This window comes from Pundamilia nyererei, unplaced genomic scaffold (genome assembly GCF_000239375.1).
Source record: "Pundamilia nyererei isolate P.nyererei 1_Seehausen unplaced genomic scaffold, PunNye1.0 scaffold00050, whole genome shotgun sequence".
Classification (NCBI taxonomy): domain Eukaryota; kingdom Metazoa; phylum Chordata; class Actinopteri; order Cichliformes; family Cichlidae; genus Pundamilia; species Pundamilia nyererei.
In genome coordinates this window covers 1643473-1664469 of record NW_005187451.1, presented here as the reverse complement: position 1 = coordinate 1664469, position 20997 = coordinate 1643473, and the positions used below count along the sequence as shown (strand labels likewise).

General features: G+C 43.6%; 2 protein-coding genes across 2 annotated transcripts in view; one reads left to right on the top strand and one right to left on the bottom strand.

Annotated features, from left to right (window-relative positions):
* The window catches only part of acsbg2 (acyl-CoA synthetase bubblegum family member 2), a 24840-nt gene extending 24274 nt beyond the window's left edge, over nucleotides 1–566 (bottom strand). Inside the window, exon 1 of the mRNA XM_005733237.1 lies at nucleotides 546–566. Within this exon, the coding sequence (XP_005733294.1) occupies nucleotides 546–566 (21 nt within the window). The remainder of the gene's footprint in view (nucleotides 1–545) is intronic.
* Nucleotides 567–601: 35 nt separating this feature from the next.
* Nucleotides 602–20997, top strand: part of rfx2 (regulatory factor X, 2 (influences HLA class II expression)) — a 30278-nt gene continuing 9882 nt past the window's right edge. The window contains exons 1-10 of the mRNA XM_013910853.1: nucleotides 602–881; nucleotides 10358–10466; nucleotides 11406–11495; nucleotides 13542–13624; nucleotides 14155–14425; nucleotides 15504–15578; nucleotides 16355–16536; nucleotides 16715–16834; nucleotides 18504–18625; nucleotides 19200–19318. Of these exons, the coding sequence (XP_013766307.1) occupies nucleotides 10359–10466; nucleotides 11406–11495; nucleotides 13542–13624; nucleotides 14155–14425; nucleotides 15504–15578; nucleotides 16355–16536; nucleotides 16715–16834; nucleotides 18504–18625; nucleotides 19200–19318 (1170 nt within the window). The 5' untranslated portion in view covers nucleotides 602–881; nucleotide 10358. The remainder of the gene's footprint in view (nucleotides 882–10357; nucleotides 10467–11405; nucleotides 11496–13541; nucleotides 13625–14154; nucleotides 14426–15503; nucleotides 15579–16354; nucleotides 16537–16714; nucleotides 16835–18503; nucleotides 18626–19199; nucleotides 19319–20997) is intronic.

The window sequence follows — 20997 nt, the reverse complement described above, 5'->3', positions numbered from 1 at the left end:
AAATAAATAAATAAATAAATAAATCATCGGCCCATAAAAACGAAAAATCACCATCCGGTATGCCCGATGGCCAATCCAGCTATGGTCGTGCCATCAGTTAACCCGTCCCCAGGGTTGCCGACCCCTGTTGTAAACCTGCCATTTCACTCTTTCTTCTATTCTTCTGTTACGAATCACCCCTGACACTCATCTCCACCCACTCCACCCAGCCTGTATTCTCTGTCCGTTGTTTTTGGATGGTTGACCCCAGGTATTTCATTTCATCCACCTTCACTCTACTCCAGCGTCACCATTACAACAGCCCTGAATGAGCTGAAACACAGTCAGTGTAACAGTGTGGAAAGGTTCCCACTTCGTAACACTTCTGTTTGATCCTGTTATTTTCAGAAACTCTTTTTTTAAAATTACAAAGCTTATAAAAGGTTAAAAAGTATAGCAAAAAAATAGTTTGGGAATATAAGCAGAAAATTAAATTAATTACATTTTGAAGCATTTAATGTATTTTTATTTCATTTTTGTAATTAATTTATTGACTCCTTTTTCACCCTTATTTTATACCACGGCATCTTCGGTCTTCCATACTTGTCCACCTCCTGAGCCAAGACCACCTCCCAGTGGTTCAATATGAATTTACAGCTTTATTTAACTGGGCGGAACACGTCTCTTTGGCCCCTCCCTTGGATAGTGAGGGCCCTGACGTAGGCTTTTGAGGGTAGCAACAGTTGCCTCGAGACCCCGTCGCGCTATAGTGACTGTAGCCGTGGAGACAGTTACTTACCAACGGGCGCAACACTCAGCAACAGCGGCTGCAGCATCTGGAAGTCACCGAGCGAGAGGGAGAGAGTGGAAAGAGAGAGGGCACAACTTTTCTCAAGGCAAAGGTGACTATACGTTTGTAGAATTTAGAAACTAAATGAATCCTAAGTTCGAGGTCGAACGTGTTAGCAGGGGTCTGGATTATTTACAACACAACTTTCCCTTCTTTTGTGGTATCCGCCCCAAGTTGAGAACGGTTTTCCACTCTTCATTTGACTGACATTTACCAGTTGCAGGCGACAGCCTTTAGCCCGGGATCCGTTCCTTTTATCCTACTTAATTTGTTTTACACTCTGCCTTTAACATTATACTCCGTGTCATCGTTACTTCAACTCCAAATCGATTCAGCATCACTTTACACTTGTTGCTACGTTGTACCGTGTGCTGCGAGGTTTGAACGCACTTCCAGCTCAGTATCAGCGGGATGGATGGTGAAGCTACCGCTCAAAGCTACAGCTAATGCTAATTTGGACGACCAGCAGCCATGAGTGCAAGTTCTCTCGTTAGTTCGTGTGTCGTTGTTGACGGCGGCTGTGTGTTGTTCACCACAGCACGGGCAAACTTCGTCGTTCCCAGAATCGGATTCAAGCAGGTGGAAAGGCTAGCTAGCTAGCCTTTAGCACGAGCGGCAGTTATGTTATGTTGCTCTAACCGTAACCAACGTCCGCTGCGTGCATCTTCTCACCGTGACAACTTTTATTTCTTCCGGGAGCTTGGCAGCTCTTTCGTAGCACTTTTCACTCGCAAATTTTTTCTTAAAAGCAATGAAAAATATCGAACATTTAGCCACTGATCAACTTCTGCCGGCGGGGTTACTACATACACCTACACCAAATTCTGACGCTTCCCCTGGTTTTTCCCACTACTAAATCACGTCATGAATCAAACTCTGTGACCTCTGATACCAAAATATAACTTCAGTAGAAAAAGTTGTGATGTTTGAGAAATGGCTTGAATAAGGGGGTATATTACAGCTAGGTGGTGCTATGATGGTTCTTTTATGTAGCTGTCTTGGATGAGAAACTAAGCGTTGAATTTGCTGTTTTCTGCGTGCTTTTAAAGCAGTGCATGCGATATACCGCCATGCATTTTATAATGACTAGATTTATGTAGTCGACCTATTCCCCACTCTTAAATTTGGAGTACCCCCCCCGTTTTGACAATGCCTTATTTACTGATCAGATTCAGAAGCAAATTGTGTGCTAATGGCCAAGGTGTTCCTAGTGCCACTGCCTCTTTGTTCAAGCAGAAGGTCTCACTAGGGTTGCTGTTTGATCCCTCTGCAGAGCCGAAGGTGCATATCAATCTGTGCTGTAGCATTTAAAGGAAACAAAGGAAGCAAGAGATTTTCAGTAGTTTTAGACTGTGTCTGTAACTGGTTTTCCAGGTCTTTGCACACCAAAGACGTCCCCCCGCTTTTGGGATTGTGTTTCTTCCTGTCCCACGAGGTACATTAATTCTAACGAACTGTCTTTTCCGAGACAGTTGTCAGGTGTTCGGTCATTTGTAGTGTTTGCTATTGAAGCATCAGGAAGCATCTTTGCACCATGAAAATTTCACTAATTGATGCCCTCTTTGCAATGATCCATAAACTTAGCAACACACACACACAAAATCCTTGGATGAAGAATTCATTTTGGAAAGTTGAGCTGAATGATTGAGTGACTAACCAATATCTTGTTTCTTTAGGTCAAAAAGAGGTATGTTAAAATATAATGTTCATGAACCACATGTGCATGAACTTGTTTCGGACTGTGTGTCAGAGAGGGAAGCTTATGTTTGATTGGTCAGACAACTTCCCACAACTACAACGGAAATAAATAAATGACTGCGCTGAAACCGTGCGTGTCCCCCCCAATTGAGCATGACACTGTTATGTTTACATGGCAACTTGATATACAAATACACCCAAGTCGTGGAAAGAAAGGAGTTGGAGCATGCCGGGGGAGGGGGGTGAAGTGTTATTCTTTTAAAAGTCAGTGTTTTTAATCGGGTTATTTTCATCCCCCTCTTTGTGGTAGGAGTGCATAGCTTCAGCCTACAGAGGCAGGTCAGCAAAGAGAATTAAAGTGGAGAGCAGCTGGGGGTTAGAGAGCTATTTGGAAATTGTTTACTGCGCAGCTTGTAAAGTGTGGAAATTATTAATTAGCATGTTGCTTTAATTTCTGATGTAGTTTACTTTGCCATCTGTCTTTATCCTGAATTTCAGTGACCACACTTGGCTTTATTGACATTGCCTTCACCCTGAGATCGCTAACCGTAAGTGTTACATTGGGGTGTGATTTAGAGATATTAATGTTTCTTTTTTAGGCTTTCCTTCGTCTCTCATAGCCTTAATTTAAGCCATGTCCGGACTTGCGTGTATGATTTATTTATTTTTTTGCAGTGTCCACTGTTGCCTGTGTGCCATTTTGAGTGTTTGTAGTACAGTTCAGCTATCAATAGGACAGCTGCAGTGGTCTCTTGAGCAGGGGGGTGACCTGACACAGCTTTAAGTCACATGTTCTTTCTCTCCCTGTGTATGTGGTGTGTGCGTGTGCTTGCTCATGCTGTATTTAGCCCATCTTAATGAGGCCCCAATGCTGCCCCGGGGAGGAGTTCTCAATCCAATAGCTAGCTTCAGATACAGACACTGACCCGACCACTACTGTGAGTTTTGCTGGTGCTGTTTACAGTTGATCGTATTCCTGCAGACTTACATTTACCTCCCAGTGTGATAAGTGAACTGTTTGGCTTTCGAAACCTATCACTGTCTGATTTTTTTTCCCCCCTGTTTTTAACACCACTTTTAATGGCTTGTCCCATAACTGCAGTCAAAAGCATGTCAGGATATCACAGAGCGAAGCAGAAGAACTAAGAAACAAATGCCTCGCGGGGCTTGTTAAGTGGAAATTAATAGTGCCATTTGTACACATGAAATGTTTTAATTTCATAAGCGCCATAATTCATTTATTTGTTAAGGGCTTTTCATTTTAACTGATGTGCTGCCATTACTGTTTTATAAGATTTGTTGATAGGGAAAATTGTTTTAAGTATCCTCTTGACTTGCATCAAGTCTTCCAGCTGTAAAGATGTTGGAAATCAGTGGAGACTTGTGCTGCTAGGATACGAAGAAACAAATCCCACACTGAAAAATGCTGCCACTGATTGGCCCTCGTGTGGTGACAACAAGTTGAAACTCGTTGTGAAATGAAATGTTTTTCTGTGTGTGTGTGTGTGTGTGTGTGTCATCAGCGGCATTCTTAGCATTCCACCTGTTTGTATCGTAGCTACAACACTGGTAATTAAATTTCCTGCCGCAAACAGCAGACAAGGCAGTCACATTTGCATTACAAAGACTGCCCCCCCTTCCTTTGAGTCAGAATAGTAGCAGACACACCCCCCCCCCCCATTCCCTCCCCCCTTTCCTGTTTTTTTTTTTTTTTTTTTTTAGTGCTAATTTGTTAAGGGATATTTATTTGAATAAAAGAGAACATGTTCTGTTAGTGCAAACCTGCTACAAAGTAACAACCAGAACCAAGACTAGTCTTTTTGATGGAGAGGCCTTCAAACAGTATTTTTAGGCAGAAATGCTTTTTAGAAGCATTTACATGATAAGATTTAATGGGCAACGATTGCAGAGCATTCATTGGTGGAAGCATTCTTGATTCTGTTAAGTGGTAGATGTTTTTTTACAGTGAGATCTCATTCTTTATCTTAGAAGACCCTTTTCTACTCTTTATCTTAAATGGAGAGCAAATGTTAGTCTTGGATTTTTCAGTGCTGGTGGTATCGTGTTTTCTGACAGATTGTAAGGTAGGGCAGCAGGCCTAGCAGTGTGTTAGTTTGACTGTTTGTTCTGTGTTCACCATACAATTTAAGTAAGTTGTCCAGTGTTGATGGACAAGCAGTTTAAATGAATTTACATTGAAATCCTTTAATTATATTGGTATGTGGCAACTGTACCGTTACAAAACTGATTATTATCTGTAACCAGTAGTCTGGCACAAACTGTTGCATGCAAAGTACACCTGTCTACATATGCTGTATGTATAGTATTTATACCAAAGAGCTGACAAATGAAAGGAAAAACCCTTAGCGTGAGGGGCTTCGGTGGCTTTATTTTGTTGTTGTGTGCGGAAGCAACCCGGCACAGGTTGGTTTCACTCCACCTCTGAGTCACTGTGAGTCAATACAAAGCTGTTCTGAGTGATCACCTTTATCCTGTGATGAAACATTTTTGTCCTGTGGGGGAGTGTTCTCCACCAGGATAACAATGACCCTATTCGTAGGACACTAAGAGTCACTGAATGGTGAGTATAGAAAATATAGTGAATGAAATGACCACCTCAATCTGCCGATCTCTGCCCAGATTAAACCTGGGGCATTCTGGAGCCGTTTGGAAGACTGGCGAGACAGGTCACGACCTGGAGAATCGAGGGCCAAAGTGCACTGAAATTGTTCTTGTTTGTTTGCCATGTGTTAGTCATGTGTAGATGTGTAGAAGGCAAAGGATGCGTTAAACACTTAAATCTGTGTTTTGATGGCAAGCACTCAGCCTGGTGTAGTATTCACTACATAAACAACAGACACTTGGATCTGTCTCAGATTTAAAGCATTAACTGATGACTCATTATTTCGTATCAAGTAGTGCCCCGCGTACATACAGTACGATGATTCTTGGTGTCAGATCTCTATGGCGCAAACGCTTGCCAAGAAGGTAGACTGCTCAAGTGAAACATGAGGCTTATCTCAGGTTCATCGGTCAAGATTGAGAAAGCTTGCTGCCAGCACCTGAGGTAATCTTCAGAGAATGTGCTTCGCTGAAGGAAAAAAAGGAAGTGCACGGGTTTGAAACACACCTGTTATAACAGAATACCTAAAACCAGATTTGTGTATTTTAGTGTAGCTACAGAGAAGGTGAAAATCCACGACCAACTTAAGCATTAGGATATGTCACCTTTTTCCAGTTCCTCCTTAAAAAACCAGAACTGAAAACATGAATCGATTTTTGTTGTGTATCTATAGATTTTTAATATTGCATCTCAATGACAAAATGGCATTATAATAAAAAAAGCTTGTAAAATACAGCTGTAGCTTCTCATGTTTTCTATAATTTGACAAAATGAAAGCATTTTGCAGGCCTGACAGGAGGATGTGATTTAAGTCTTGCTGTTACATGAGTGAAACTGGTATTATTGAAGATTCTCCTCTGTAGTCATTAGCCTCCTTTGCTCTTAAGCAGCCAGGTGACTCGAGTAAACTTCCCTTCTTTGTGTTATCGGTGTGGCAGCCTTGAAACACATTAGCTAAATTCTCTCGAAGGAAAGAGGCGCCCACACACGAGAGGGTACTCTGATTACATTTCCCAGTTGTGACTGTCTCGCTCCGCTTCCCTGTCTTGTGTTGCTTTCTTTCAGTTGAACTTTTGTTGAAAATGTGCCATTTTCAGATCCTCAGCCTTAATCTTCAGATGTTAAATGGCAAGGATAAAAGGCTCGGGCGGGGGCATGGAAATCTGGAAAGGGTTAGAAGAGGTATGGCGTCGGGGAGGAAGTTGTGAGTGTAATGCATAGGCGAACACACACAGTCTCCATGGCAACAGTTTGATCTTTCTCTCTGTGGCTGTCATGCCTGCAGCACACATGGTGACGGAGTGGACAGGTTGCACTGATGACCAGAGGCGGGGAGGTGCGAGCTAGGGAGGGGAGGAGTGTGCTTGCATCAGAGATAGTGGCCGGTGCCTCCTTTTTTCTTTTCCTTCCCTCTCTCACTCGGTCTCTCGTTCTCTTTCGCCCACCCGCCCCCTCCCAGCTCTCCCTAAACTCTGCCATCTGCAGACCCCAAGAGCTGCTTTGATTGGATTAGCCATGAATTAATGAGACAGGCTTGAAGAACAGCCTCTGTTGTGGAAATCTCTTATCATATCTTAATTCGCTCTTTGTGCGAGCGCGTGTGCCTGTGTGATCTTATAAGTTCTTTTAATGAAATCAAAGAAAAGCTCAATGCTTTCTTTTTCAAAGCCACAGATTGTAATGAATTTGCTTGAAATGATGTCGCTGACTAAATGAGTCCCCAAATTGGGGGAGTGTATGTTAAAAGCCCTGAGAGAGACCTGTTGCTCATTCTGGAGAGATGTAGAGAGGTAATGCAGGGTTGTACAAATATCCTCCGTTTCAAACACAACAAGTGTTACTTCTGCTGTATTTTCTCTTCCACCGAGTTGGAAAAAGTTTTGCTCGGCTCAAGCTGTTTACTGTCATCTGCCTGGACAAAGACTGAGCGTGGTTTGGATGTGTTGTTTTTGGGTGGCATGAGTGTAAAGCTAACCCTGACGAATGGACTCCTGTCTCCTCGACGGCCTAAACATGCCCTCCTCCTTTTGACCACCGAGAGTTTTCAGAAAACAGCACTTTGTCATGTCGCAGTCAACCTAATCCTAACCAGCATAAAGTCTGTACATTTTTCTATGACTGCAGCACAGAAATAACTCTGCCTCCATGTCCCCTGCCGTCTGAAATTAATAGCATACACACTATTTATTGTTGTAAGTTTCTACTTAGCGTGAGATAGAAGGATCAGGTGGGGGATGGCATTGTTTGGTTTGGGAAGTATTCTGTTGGTTGCGTAGCAACAGGCTCCTGGAAACGGGAGTGGACGGTGTTGCCACTAGCAACCGTTGTTGCTCTGCAAACAATGTGGGCCAGTGCAAACATGAGCCAAGACTGCAGGCTCCTGCTTTTAATTGAACATCTGTATGTGTTTTTCTCTGATTGAGCCCTGTGTAAGTTAGATCTGTCACTGACAGATGTTTAAATTTTGTTGGCAATATAGGCCTGATTATTAATGACAGTTTGGGAGGCCTCCAGGGTTCCTAACATGTGACTTTTGTTATTTCTGTATAGCTTTTAAAACTCTGGTATCTCCTGAAAGCAGGGATTCTTTGTGTAATGTTGTAAAGTGCTTATCTGGGCTTTGCTTGAAATAAACCAGGCTTGCAGACCTGACATGAAAACAGACTTTTTGTGTGAAGTTGTCTCTGAGTAGGAGGCATAAAGATCTGACCGTAGCCCATCATAAGTAGTGGGTTTGCAGCAGCGAGCTGGCCCTCCTGCTGGGCTCTACCTTTGTGCCTTTCAGAGCTGCTGGTGGGGATTTTGTGTGGCTTTTAACCTTCTTCGAACGCTAAACAGACTCCTCTGAGCCACAGACTTTCTCCTTTCCCACCAACTCAGTGATTTTTTTTTTTCTTTTTAATTTAAAAAAAAAATTTTGAGCGCAGTTTACCATATCTAATTTAAGTCAGCACCTTCATAGACAAAAACACGCAGGTCAATGATCCTTTTCTTGTTTTGCTCACCACCTTGCTGTGCCGTCCACTCATTAATGGCATAAAGAAGCTCCTGAGGTTTGTCTTGCTTCCCGTTGGTGCTCTTTAATAATAGATTCTTGTCATTTGTTCACATTTGGTCCTTTTACATGTTTCAAATATTTTAAAGGACAATGTCTCTGTCTGAGTCAGAAGCATGCCCCCAAAAGAAAGACTCATACAACACTTAGGATTAGGTTGGTGTTTCAGTTGTGATTGACACACATCAGGAATTTCAACATAGGCCTCCTACGCTTAGTCTGTTAGTCATGTAAGCAGAACACTGTCTTTGCCTCTGGCACACATGGAAGTTGTCACTAGTGGCACACCCATATCTGTTATCATAAAGGTATTCTATCCCCCAAACTCTACATGTTGCCAAGTTACATTTGGTGTCCAAAACCTGAGAAGTAACAGTTAAAAAGTCTATTTTTGTTTATGATGGATTTTGTGTTTGTTTTCTGGGGTTTTTGTGTGTTATTAATAAGTGTTGCATCTTAAACAAAGTTATGTTTCCTTCATGGTTTTTAAAAGTGCATTAAAATAGCTTACAGAGTGAAAGAACCGTAAGCTCTAAATGCTGTAATTAACATTTGATCAAGTACTTATGAGGGACAGTGCCAGGCGTTGTGCGATACAGTCCTTAGCTGGTCTGCTGGAGATTTACTGTTTCTAGTTATCATTTTGTAGTGAAGCATTTATCCTTATGGTCTGTGTTTCTAATGTCACGGCTTTGCGTGGTGGAGATTGTGTATCTGTGATATTCCAGTTTTTTTTAGTTAAATGTATTTGTTCCTCGTTGCCATCAACAGTGTCACTGATCCAGGTTTTTGCTCTCGCGTTGCTAGTTTTTCCAAATGTTTTTTTTCTTTGGCACGTCCACAGAAAAGTTCAAGTTTGGTTTTGAAGTTTGTGTTTAATCTCTAAGGCACACTTACAACCCCTTAGTTACTAGTCGAAGTCTTTTGACTTACCTGAAAGTTAAGCGTTGACAAAGCCAAGACACGTGTGTGGCTGCACTAATGACTCAGTGTGCAGATTACTGCAGACAGAGTGGTTTTTGTCAGGTCTCTTCAAGTGAATTAAAATAACGTTGTTGCGCACGCTGTGTGTTATGACTAATCGCAGCATGTCTAGAGCAGGTTGTGTCTTGCGGCCCTTGGCTATAACACTCTATCTGAACACTACCTACTTGTTCCCCTACTGACTTTTCCTGCTACCCCACATTTTCTGCCTTTAAATTAAAGCCTGCTCTTCAGTTCAGCCCCCCCGTATCTCCCTCTCCTTTATTCAAATCATCCTCCCCCTACTCTCTTTGTGGTTGTACTCGAAAGTTCCTGTGCAGAAGCTTTATAAGGGGGCTAAAATAGAGGAGTGAACATGAAGGCGTGGGGGTGGGAGTCAGGGTGAGTTTGTGGGGAGGGAGCTGAGGGGGGGCACAGATTCCTCACCATAGCAACCGACAAACGTTTACAAAGCATTGAGGAATTTCCTCATATCAGCTGGATTATTGGAGCCCTCAGAGATCAGCTCTTGCTTGAAACAAACGCTGGATATCATCAGGACCCTGGCAGGGGCTCGAACCCCACTGCTATTTTCATCTTTTCCCCCCATCATTTTTCTCTTTTGGGGCTTTTTTTTTACCCCCCTCCCATTCTTCTCTTGTCCCTGCCTTGTTGCTCCCGCTCTTGCTCTGTCCTTTTTTTTTTTTTTTTAAAGAGAGCCTTTGTGTCACTCCATTTTTAGCTCCCCTTTGCTATGCTGTGCACATTGTCACCCAGTCGAAAGCAGAGTAGTGGCAATGGGTTTGGTCCCCACGAAGCACTTCAGTCCTGTTGGTAACTTCAACTCCTCTACTGTAATTTTTCCTCCTGAGTCTCCTCTGTCAGCAGGACGATGTGTGTCAGTAATACTGTTGGCCTATTGATCTTGTCTTTGATTAAAACTAAAGGTGGGCAGCCTCTAGGGTTCTGAGTGCTGTAGTGACTCAGCTTGATTTGGTAAAGCTAGAAAAAACCCCGGGTGGCTCCACAAGAGTAGGGATGGGATGTAAGAGTGTTTATTTACTAAGGTGCTCATATTATATTCTTTCAAAGTTCTTTTTTTAAAATTTTACCTGGAAGGGTATTTCTTCAGTCTGGTAGAAAATGACTTCTGGTGATGTCTTTTCTGATTCTCCTTAATGCTTCCCAGCATGCAGAACTCCGAGGGAGGGTCAGAAACCACGACCAGCGTGGCAGCGCTGCGGACGTCATCATCAGCCCAGGCTCCGGTGGTACAGCCTGTCCCAGCCTCTCAGCAGGTAGGATAATATATCTACCCTGCTGCTACTGTGATGATAGGACAAAGTCTGTCATGACTTAACTGTTCCGTGCCATCTCTTTCCAAATGTTAAGTATAAGGGAGAAGTTATTTTGGAAACCAGGCCAAGCCAGGAGCTAACGTTACATGGAATGCCAATGGAAATATAGCATAGAAGATCCCTTTTATAACTTCTGATTGGGTGTGCAGCGCAGAGAGCTGCAGCAGGCAGACCTGTCTGCTCGCGCACACGGTTACACTGCCCATGAAAAATCACACACTCGGACAAATAGCTTGCTCTAACTGGTGCACAGAAAGGAGGAGTTTAGTGCTATTTTAACTTAAGTGCTTTAAGCTCATTTCATCAGGAATTGTATGACAAAAATCTGATGAGGACTGGCACGGTTCGTCTCTTGACTGAGACTACAGCGACGTCCTGCTTTGCCCACGTATTATTTCTAAAAGCCCACCCTAACACAGCAGGTTAAACCTTGCCCTGTCCAGCAGCACCGGCAATAAATAAGAATGTATTTTTAAATTGTGGTTCCAATTTGTAACTTGTCAGCAAATAAAGCTGCTACCGTCCACTCTGCCAACAGATGCCTCTCGTATCAATTTACATTATTAGCTTCTGCCATGAGTTCTCTCTGTCTTGCCAGACCAGTACATCAAATTTGCTAATGTTTCGAGGCTGCAGATAAATGAGAATTATCAGCGCAAGCGCAAATGACAGTCGACGTTTCTGTCGTGTTGTTTTTATGTCTGTCTATTGCTATCGTTGCTACTTTATATTCAAAACCTGTATTAAAGAGATGTAAACCTGACATTTATAGATGAAGATGTTTGTTATTGTGTTGACTGTTGCATGTTTAGAATAATGCGTTTGTATGAATTTTAAATGCCCATCTATGTAATTCAGTTATGTCTCGTATTCACACAGAGAGTGCTGGTTCAAGCCACAGGCTCAGCTCAGAAGGGAGGACAAGTACAGCAGCTTTCAGTACCCAGGGCTCAACAGGTCCCTCAGCAGGTACACAGTACTGTACTTACTTGTACTGTGCTCTGACATTATGTACACCGCTTGACTTGACGGCTGAAGACCTGTGGAGTCTTACAATAAAGTAGGAAGAAGATTACATTTTAAATGACTCGCACATCCAGAATACCAGACTGGTAACGCGACCGTGTCCCCTGTTTGACCACGGCTTAGTTTTGTCGTTTACATATACTAGTTATTCGTCAGGTCCTGTTCAGGTGACAGTTTATGTTTTTAATAATGAAATTTAGTCCGAAGAGCTTCAGCTTTGGTCTTCAATTAACAAACTAGGAAGTACACGACCAAATTGGTAACAGATCCACCTTTGTGTATTTAAACGCTCTCTAGCATGGCAGCCCGTTTTTTGTTTTTAAGCACATTTCTCCTCTTGCTGTGCTCCTCATGGGTGTGTGAAAGTTTCTTTCTCTGGCTGAGCCTGGTCCACTGGCTGTATACATGAATAACATGTGTATACCTATAAAATGTCTCTTGGCGGCTTTTAAAATGAAAATGTTATTTTAAACTGTTATTTCTCCCGCTGGATAAAAGAACAAGTTTTGAATGTGTGTGTGTGGTGATGACAGTGTTTTTCTTGGCTTTTCTGTTGCCTATGTGTGCTTACATTGTGCTTACGTGTAGCTCTGGATCCTAGACTATAATGTGATTCGTCCATTGGTCATCTGATCGCAAATAGGACTCTTCATCTTTATCATTCAGTGCATCATTCATTAGCACTCAAAACCTCAGGGTCACTTAGAAATGTTCTCATTCTTGGAAGAAAAGTTTCTTAATTTACGTGACTTTAAAATTAGAAGCATTGTAAATGGGATGTAATCAGTAATTAGTTTTTTGTTTTAAACTATGTCTGTCTAATTTTCTGCAGCTGTGTCTCCTGTGTTCCACTGTACAGAGTGAGCTCTAATGCAAAAACCTTATTAATCTTTAGATTAGAATTTCAAATTTGTTTGAGTTGAGATGAAAATCTTTGTGCTGGCTTTCGAGAAAGTGAAGTAGGAGGCTGTAGTGGACATCTGGCCAAGAAGACAAGTATCAGAGTCTCTAGTTAAAGAAATGGGCAAACTGCAGGTCCTCGACTGACAGCTTTATTAAACGAAACCCACAAAACAGCCTTCTCACTGTCAACAGAGGGAAGGCGACATTTAGAGCAGAGTCAGAGAGGAAAAGCAATATATGAAAGGACAAGATTAAGATGGGCATAAGAACATGCCGGACAGAAAATTGGAAAAATGCTTGATGTGCTTGGCCCAAAGATTTTCTACATCTGTGAGATGTAGAATAAACGAAAAGATGATGGAGCGCGGCTTACCATCTGTCAAGAGTGGTGGAGTGCTTTGGTAGAGGTAAAGTGGGAGATTTGCACAAGATAAACAAAGACTTGAAGGAGGAACGCTATCATTCCATTTTGCAACATCGTGGCTCACTCTGTGTGAAACCACATGTGCGATATGTCTTCATTGGTTCGAGCTGAAATCCGCTCGTGCTGTTTCACCGAATGCAAAGTGTATGTTTTAATCTACTCTGTCTGTATGCCTGCAACAGCTGTCAGCGGCACGGTGCTTTTTGTGAATATGTCTTGAATGCCTTGAGGGAATTTCCACAAATTTGGCACAAGTCTTTACTCCACGAAGAACTGATTTGATTTTAGCAGTCAGGTATCAATGTCACTGTGATTTAATTTGCTTCCATTCTTGCAAAAGCGATAGGATCACCTTTAGTTTCTGGCACAGACGTTCACTTAAACTCAAGGATGGAACTGATTAAAAATTGGTAGTCAAAGGTCATTTAATGCTCTTCAGTTCATGCAGTTTACTATGTGTGTGGACAGACATGGATGTAAGTTGTGTTGATGCATTCTCCCATGGGTTTGTGGGAGACTGCATCAATGAGAGAATTATGCCGTTATCTTATTTTTTTCCTGTTGCCCACTTGATTGCAGCTGGTTCTGATAAATAAATAAGAAACCTTCTCAGGCCTGTTTCCACTGATCGCTGCTTTCATTGTGCTGTGATCTCCATGTAGGTGCAGCAGGTGCAGCATGTCTACCCGTCACAGGTCCAGTATGTTGGAGACAGTGGAGATGCGGTTTATACCAATGGAACAATGTGAGTTGTGCTGCATTTTTTTTTTTCAAATGGGGAATTAAAAAAAAAAATGCAGACAAATATTTATTGTGAAACTGAAACACATTTACTACAATGACTCTGTCAGTGAAAGAACCCGGAGGACTGCTTTCTAAATCGCACAGACACAGCGCTGCACGTATTTGGCTCCATCTCAAACGTGGAGTCATCTTGGATTATGTCTAAATCGGTGCTGGATAAAAGGAATAAGACAAATAATTGTCCAGACTACTTTATAACAAATATCTCTCAGATCAAAGTGCCATTAAAGGTAACTGATGCCTAAACGACTTTTATCCCACACTTTGATATTTAATGACTCTAGCAAAGCGAAATATTTGCACGACCATGGTAATTTTTGCCGATGTCAACACAATTATGTAGTATATCAACAATACTGTTGTTGTTGTTGTTGTTGTTGTTGTTGTTTCCCCGTGCGTTTGCATAAAGATTCCTCTTTGCAGGCAGAGCTGAAAATCAAATGTTCTTTAATTTCTGTGGCCTCTCTGCAGCCGAACAGCCTACTCCTACAACCCCGAGGCACAGTTGTACGGGCAAAGCAGTGGCGGGCCCTACTTTGACTCTCAGGCCGGTGGAGGTCATGTTACCACGGTGGTCTCCTCTGCCAGCGGCGGCGTGCCCACTCATGGCATGGTAGGCATCACCATGGACGTGGGCAGCAGCCACATCATCTCCAGCGGCAGCACCTACCTGATCCACGGCGGAAATATGGAGGGAAGCCGCAACCACATATCGCACTCGTCGCGTTCCTCCTCGGCTATGGTGAGCAACAGCCATCCCGCTGTGCTGTTTTTCTGGTGCACGTTTACCAACTCGAACAGGATTAATAACAAAGCAAAAATGAATACTTAATGACTGAAAGAGTCTGGGGGGGGTCTAAATAATAGTTTTGGTAGGTTTCATCACTACCTGAGATAGACTGTGTCCTAACTCACCACCCAGTTTCCCAGGAACCTGCAGCCTGAGTCGGGGCCTCCTAGCTCTGTAGTAACGCACAGAGTGGTGCAGGCCAGTGAGCCCGCAGAACCGGGACATTGGCTTAAATAATTCAGCACTGCCTTGTTTCAGAGGTTTTCACAGGCACTTGAGCGCCCTATGAAACAAAGCAACCCTTGGGGCTCATTACCATTTGGCCAAGAGCCCTCGGGAGCCTTCTTAAGGCTTGGACCGCTGCCCGTTTCTTTTTCCTTTTATTCCGTCTCCAGTTTGGCTGCACTACCAAGTCTTTTTTGACTTGATTTTTCTTCTACAGCTCAACAGAATGTCCCTGGTTTTGTCGTTCACTTTGCCTGCCAGTTGGACTCCATTATTTTTCGTTGTCTAGTGAGAGACTAATATGTCAGCGTATTTTTCTACACTGACGGTTTTGCTTAAGTCGTAGTCACAGCTTACTCGGTCTGCCATTTAGCTCTTCAAATATTTTTCAGCTACATCGTTTGATAAACTGTGGGGTGGTAGGCATTGTTGACCTGTTGCTGAAAACCTTAAGCTGACCTGCGACCCCTGTTTGTGGTTCCTATTTGCATACATTAGAGTGTCTGACTGCAAACCTTCACTGAGCAGCTTAACCCTATGAGTCCCTTGATTTGCATGCTTTTGTCAGCCAGTAATAGATTTGGCTACAACACTGACTGATTTTAATAGAAATGCAGAGATCTGGCTGCTCGCTAACAGTCTTATTACCTTTATCTTTTTGTGTGTGTGTTTGTTTTTTTTTCTTCATATACCCCTGCTTATTTCTGTTCCCTTTTTCTGTCTCTCAATCTCTTCTTGCCTCCTCCCCCTTCTGTGTCCACTTCTTTCTTTTTTTCTCTTTTTTGCATGCTTCTTCTTTCTTTAGCTTGAAATGGCGATTGAAAACCTCCAAAAGTCTGAAGGAATTGCAAGTCACAAAAGCAGCCTGCTCAACAGCCATGTAAGTCAACCAGGAACTTTCTTTGAAAAGGACGTGAGGGGGAAAAAAAGGAAAGAAAGCCGTGGCTGAATCTGTGGGCTGTGTGCTCTTCGTGTGCTGAGATGAACGCACTGCTACTTAATCTGCTTCTGCACTGTCTCAATGACACGCACACTTAATGTTCTTTATCTGAACTTGCATTTGCTATCACTCTTTCCTCAGTTATGTATCTTGTACATGTGCATTAATGCTCTGCGTCTGCATGTACTTAAGTCGACTGATGTTTCCAAATATTTCTGTTATTTTCACTTCTAAGTACAGCGAGACACACACTCAGATTTTATTACAGTGCAGCTTTCGTCCTGCCCGTCAGGTGTAATAAGGCTTAAGAATGAGATTCACATAATATCTCTGGGTAGGTTTTTATCTGCATGAGGACATTTGTGGTGTAGATTCCTTCACTCTTAACATAAATTTTTTTTTTTTTGCTATATTGTTTGCATAAATTTACTTTGATGTATTTTATTGGATTACATATTGCAAATCATAATTTTGCTGATTATTTCTTCAGTTTCAGCCATTCTCCTTAGTTACTGTTCGTCATGCTGTAGTCACTTATGTTCTCTGAAGAATACAGTTAGACGGGGGGGCTGCAGTGGTGTCTCTGGTATTTATATCACTAAACTAAAACAGGCTACCGTGTGCGTGTTGTCTGTTTTGTGACGTGTCTTCACCAGGTGACTATAGCGCTAATTTTTATTTTTATTTTTTGTGACTTGTCTTCTGTGTATTTTTAGCTGCAATGGCTTCTGGACAACTACGAGACAGCGGAGGGAGTTAGCCTGCCCCGGTCCTCCCTCTATAACCACTACTTGCGGCACTGTCAGGAGCAGAAACTGGACCCAGTTAACGCAGCCTCCTTCGGCAAACTCATCCGTTCAGTCTTTATGGGCCTGAGGACCCGCCGCCTCGGCACCAGGTAGGAAGAGGTTGTTGCAGATGCTGATGACGGTAATCACATGACCATTATAGATTTGATGATGCTTAATGCTTATAGGCACTGGTAACCTGCTGATGGACCGGGCTAATGATAGTGATTACACTGATGGCAAGGCTTCTCATGACTGGTTTCTGGCTTTTCTCACTCTATCCACCAGAGGCAACTCTAAGTATCATTACTACGGCATCCGGGTGAAGCCAGACTCGCCGCTCAACCGACTGCAGGAGGACACCCAGTACATGGCCATGAGGCAGCAGCCAGTCCACCAGAAACAGAGGTCAGGTTTTCTCCCTGTCTGCCTGCTGTAGCGTCCTTTCTTTACATCTCTGTGGCTCTGTGATGACTTTTACTAGTTTCTGAATAAACCTTCACTGACATCAGTCCTGTGACAGTTGGCTATGTTCATTTCCCTTTTGCTTAACCAAAAACAAGAACAGCGCTGCTGCTAGTGTGTCCATAATGCACCGTGTGTCCTGGAAACCCATGAGCCTCTTTTAGTGAAACTCACTCAGGAATAAACTCTTTAATGCCGCACATAATAGATCACTGCACGTCTTGGTTATCTGACACACGCACTGAACTTAGAAAACATATTTCAAAAACAAAAATGCCGTTGCCGCTGTTATCGAGTGGTGGAAGGAACACTTCGAGGACCTCCTAAATGCTGCTGTCGTGTCTTGTGTAGAGGAAGCAGAGACTGGGGACGACGCACTGAGGCAGCTAAACAACTACTCGGTGGCAGGGCCACTGGGGTGGATGAGGGTCGCCCTGAGTTCCTGAAGGCTTTGGATGTTGTCGGGGTGTCTTGGTTGACACGCCTCTATAATGTTGTGTGAAGATCAGGATTGGCAGACCGGGGTGGTGGTTCCCATCTTTAACAAGGGGATAGGAGGGTGGTCTTCAGCATTAGGGGGATCACACTCCTCAGCCTTCCTGGGAAAGTCTATGCCAGGATGCTGGAAAGAAGAGTCCGTCCAGTAGCTGAACACCGACTACAGAAGGAACAATGTAGTTTTTGTCCTGGTCGCAGAACGCTGGACTAACTATTTTTACACTTGAGGGTGCGTGGGAGTTTAGTCTACATGTGTTTTGTGGACTTGGAGAATGCATTCGACCGTGTCCCTCGGAGTGTCCTGTGGGAGGTGCTTTGGGAGCATGGGTTGCCAGGCCTGTTGCTACGAGCCATTCGATCCTTATACAACTGTTGCCAGAGCTTGGTCCGTATAGCCGGGAATACGTCGGACTCGTTTCCGGTGGGTGTTGGACTCTGCCTGGCCTGCCCTTTGTCACAGGCTGCAGGGTTGTGGAGGCTGTACCGGTCCGTCGTGGTGAAGAGAGAGCTGAGTGTAAAAGCGAAGCTCTCGATTTACGTCCCTACCCTCACCTATGGTCACGAGCTGTGGGTAGTGACCAAAAGAACGAGATTGTGGATACAAGCGACAGAAATGGGCTTTCTGTGAAGGGTGACTGGCCTCTCACTTACAGATAGGGTGACAAGTTTGGCCACCTGGGAGGAGCTCACACTAGTGCTGCTACTCCTCCACATTGAAAGGAGCCAGGTTGGCTCCAGGGATGGCTCATGGGTGCCTCCTGCGCGAAGTGTTCCGGGAGGAGGCTCCAGGGCAGACCCTGGAGAGATTATATCTCTCATCTGGCCTGGGAACGCCTTGGTGTTCCCCTTGACAAGCTGGAGGAGATGGCCAAGTAGAGGAAGGTCGGGGCTTCTCTGCATAGGTTGCTGCCCCCACAACCTGGCGCTGGATAAATGGAAGAGAATGGATGGATAGTTGCCGCTTAAATTAGCAATAAACCCGCATAAATCAGTCTCGGTTTTGTACCGAATGCGATGTGTGCGTGTGCTCCTCAGTGTCCGATTCTTTCATTGTGCTTCCCCAGACCTTCAAAAATCACTAATGTACACGTTCCACCCTCTTGTGTCTACACAGGTTCAAGCCTCTGCAGAAGGTGGACAGCATGTCTGACAGTCTGTGTGGGAGCTCGCAGCACTGCAGCAGCACTCCAGAGCAGTCTGTGGCTGCTCAGAGCCAACACCACCAGCAGTACATAGGTAAGCACAGGCGCTCCCACTGAAACTGCTTAAGGTGGTTTAACTCTTATCTTCTCTTTCCAGATACAGTCTTTAATGCTAGCACTAGATATTTTTATTTCACTAGCTGGGTCCACGTCCTCATTTTAGGTTTGACAGCGTTTTAGTAGGTAAAGGTGATGCTTGGACATGAATTGAGCTGCGGTTTGGGGACTGGTGACAGTCTAGCAGATCCTCATGCACTAAATAGAAATTAAGTTAAAGAATTGAGAACAAGGAGTGAGGGAGGGTCACGTAAACGAGAATGAACAGCTTGCAGAACTGAGGGAACCTATGTAGATGACAACCGGAAAGAGCGTGTTTGGAGGCGTGGTCCCGCTCCTGAAATTCCGATACATAATCTCCAATAAAAATACGTCATAGCTTTGTCTTGGCTTTATTAGAACATAGATTTTAAACTTGGGTGATAAATGTCAGACACTGTGACGCAGACCATATGAGCTGCACGTATCCATAAAGCAGTTGATGTTATATGTGTCATTACTCCTTGTTGCTGTGTGAGTGAAATGAGTGACGCCTGTCTACATTTATGCAGATATGTCTCACAGCCTGCCTCCGTTTCCAACTCCTGACTTGGGCACCCAGCCTCTGCCTGAGCGCATCAACATGAATGATATTAAGAAGTTGCAGACGCTCTACAGAGACCACTGCGAGGTGGGTCACAGTGAAGCTGTATTCTTTTCTGGATTTGTCTTACACGTGAACCTTTGTTCTTCAGTTTTGTAGCATCTCAGTTACAGTACACTCTGCCCTCGCCTCGCCGCTTCAATTTCTCACATAGTTAAATGTTAAACAAACAATGAAAACCTCGTTATATATAAATACTGTACTGTAACTGAAATGGAAAAAAAACATGACTTTTCATCTATTACTACTTTATCAGTAGGAAAAACTAAAACTCGTGGAAATATAGTTAAAAGTGCAAAATTTGTCCTCCTTCACTTTTATCATAGCTGTCCAGCGGGCCAATTTTGGCCCCCGGGCTTTATGTTTGACACCTCTCCACCAGAGTGTTCTGCACTTTACTTTCAGTGGATTAAGTGCCATGTTTGTGACACAGAGATCTGTGAATATACATAACAAACAGCGATGATGAATTTTTAATAAGCAGATGCATTTTGACAGTGAAAAAAGGTGCGTGTGTGTGTGCGTGTGTGTGCGTGTGTGCGCGTGCGCGCGTGTGTGTGCGTGTGTGTGTGTGTGCGTGTGTGTGTGTGGTTCTTTCATCTGCAGAAACAATTAATGCGTCCTGTGTAGTTTTGGTTTTAATCGTGTTATTTTGGTCTTTTGCACATCAAACACATGAACAACACATTTGAGTGGAGCCTATTACTGCACTGTTATAAATTCCAGCTTTGATATTTATTACCTGCTAAACAGGATGAAGCTGAAACAATGGAAGCCTGCAGTTTAATTAGTGGCATTATAAGCTGTAACGACTCATTCTTATGTCACAAACTCTTACGCATCAGTCAGCAGTTGAGTGTGAGATATCATATCAGCGAGCAGTGAGTTTCCTGCTGTTCGTTTTGAGTCGATCCCACAAACCTCCTGCCTTCATAAATAGCGATCACCTCGTCAGACTGACACCCATGTCAGCCCTCTGCTCTGAGGTCAGGCGTCGCCCGGCTGCGGTGACCTGGTGTTGCTTTCGAGAATAAGAATCAATTCGACACCACTGACATTTAAATATCATTTAACTGATGTGCAGAGAAAGAGGAGGAAGACAGAGAGGTGCGACGGGAACCTTACTTGGCAGCTACGGTGTGAAATTTAGCGTCGCCCTCAGCAACCTGTATCGAACCACATTGCAGAAGAGCAGAAATAATTCTGGACATTAAAGCGTGGGTCTTTGCAGACAGGCGAGCGGCTGTGATTAAAAGCAGCAAAGCTTTGGCTTTATCGTATTATCCCTGCCCTCCCCTTGTCCAGCCTCACCACGCTCCCTTTGTTCCAGCCGTCTTTTCATCTCCGTGCAGCTTTCAAGACATGCCAATTAACCTTTCAGTGCACTGGGTGGACATCTTGGTGTCTTTGTGGTGGCCTCCCCTTGGGCCTTTGTGCAGCCTTGTCGGCGGACAGGCACACGGGCTCCTGGCTTTGGCAGCCGGCACATTTCCGTCAGTCTCGCTGCCTCTGCGTCTTTAATGTTCAAGCACTCGACATTTTATCCTGTTTTGTTATTTAAAAAAAAAAAAAGTGTGTGTGTGTGTGTGTGTGTGTGTGTGTGTGTGTGTGGACCTATTAACACATTAGCCAAGGGTTTTACTGATATCATTTAACGTTACAACACAAATAATGATTATTTTAGCTAAAAATAATATTTTACTCTA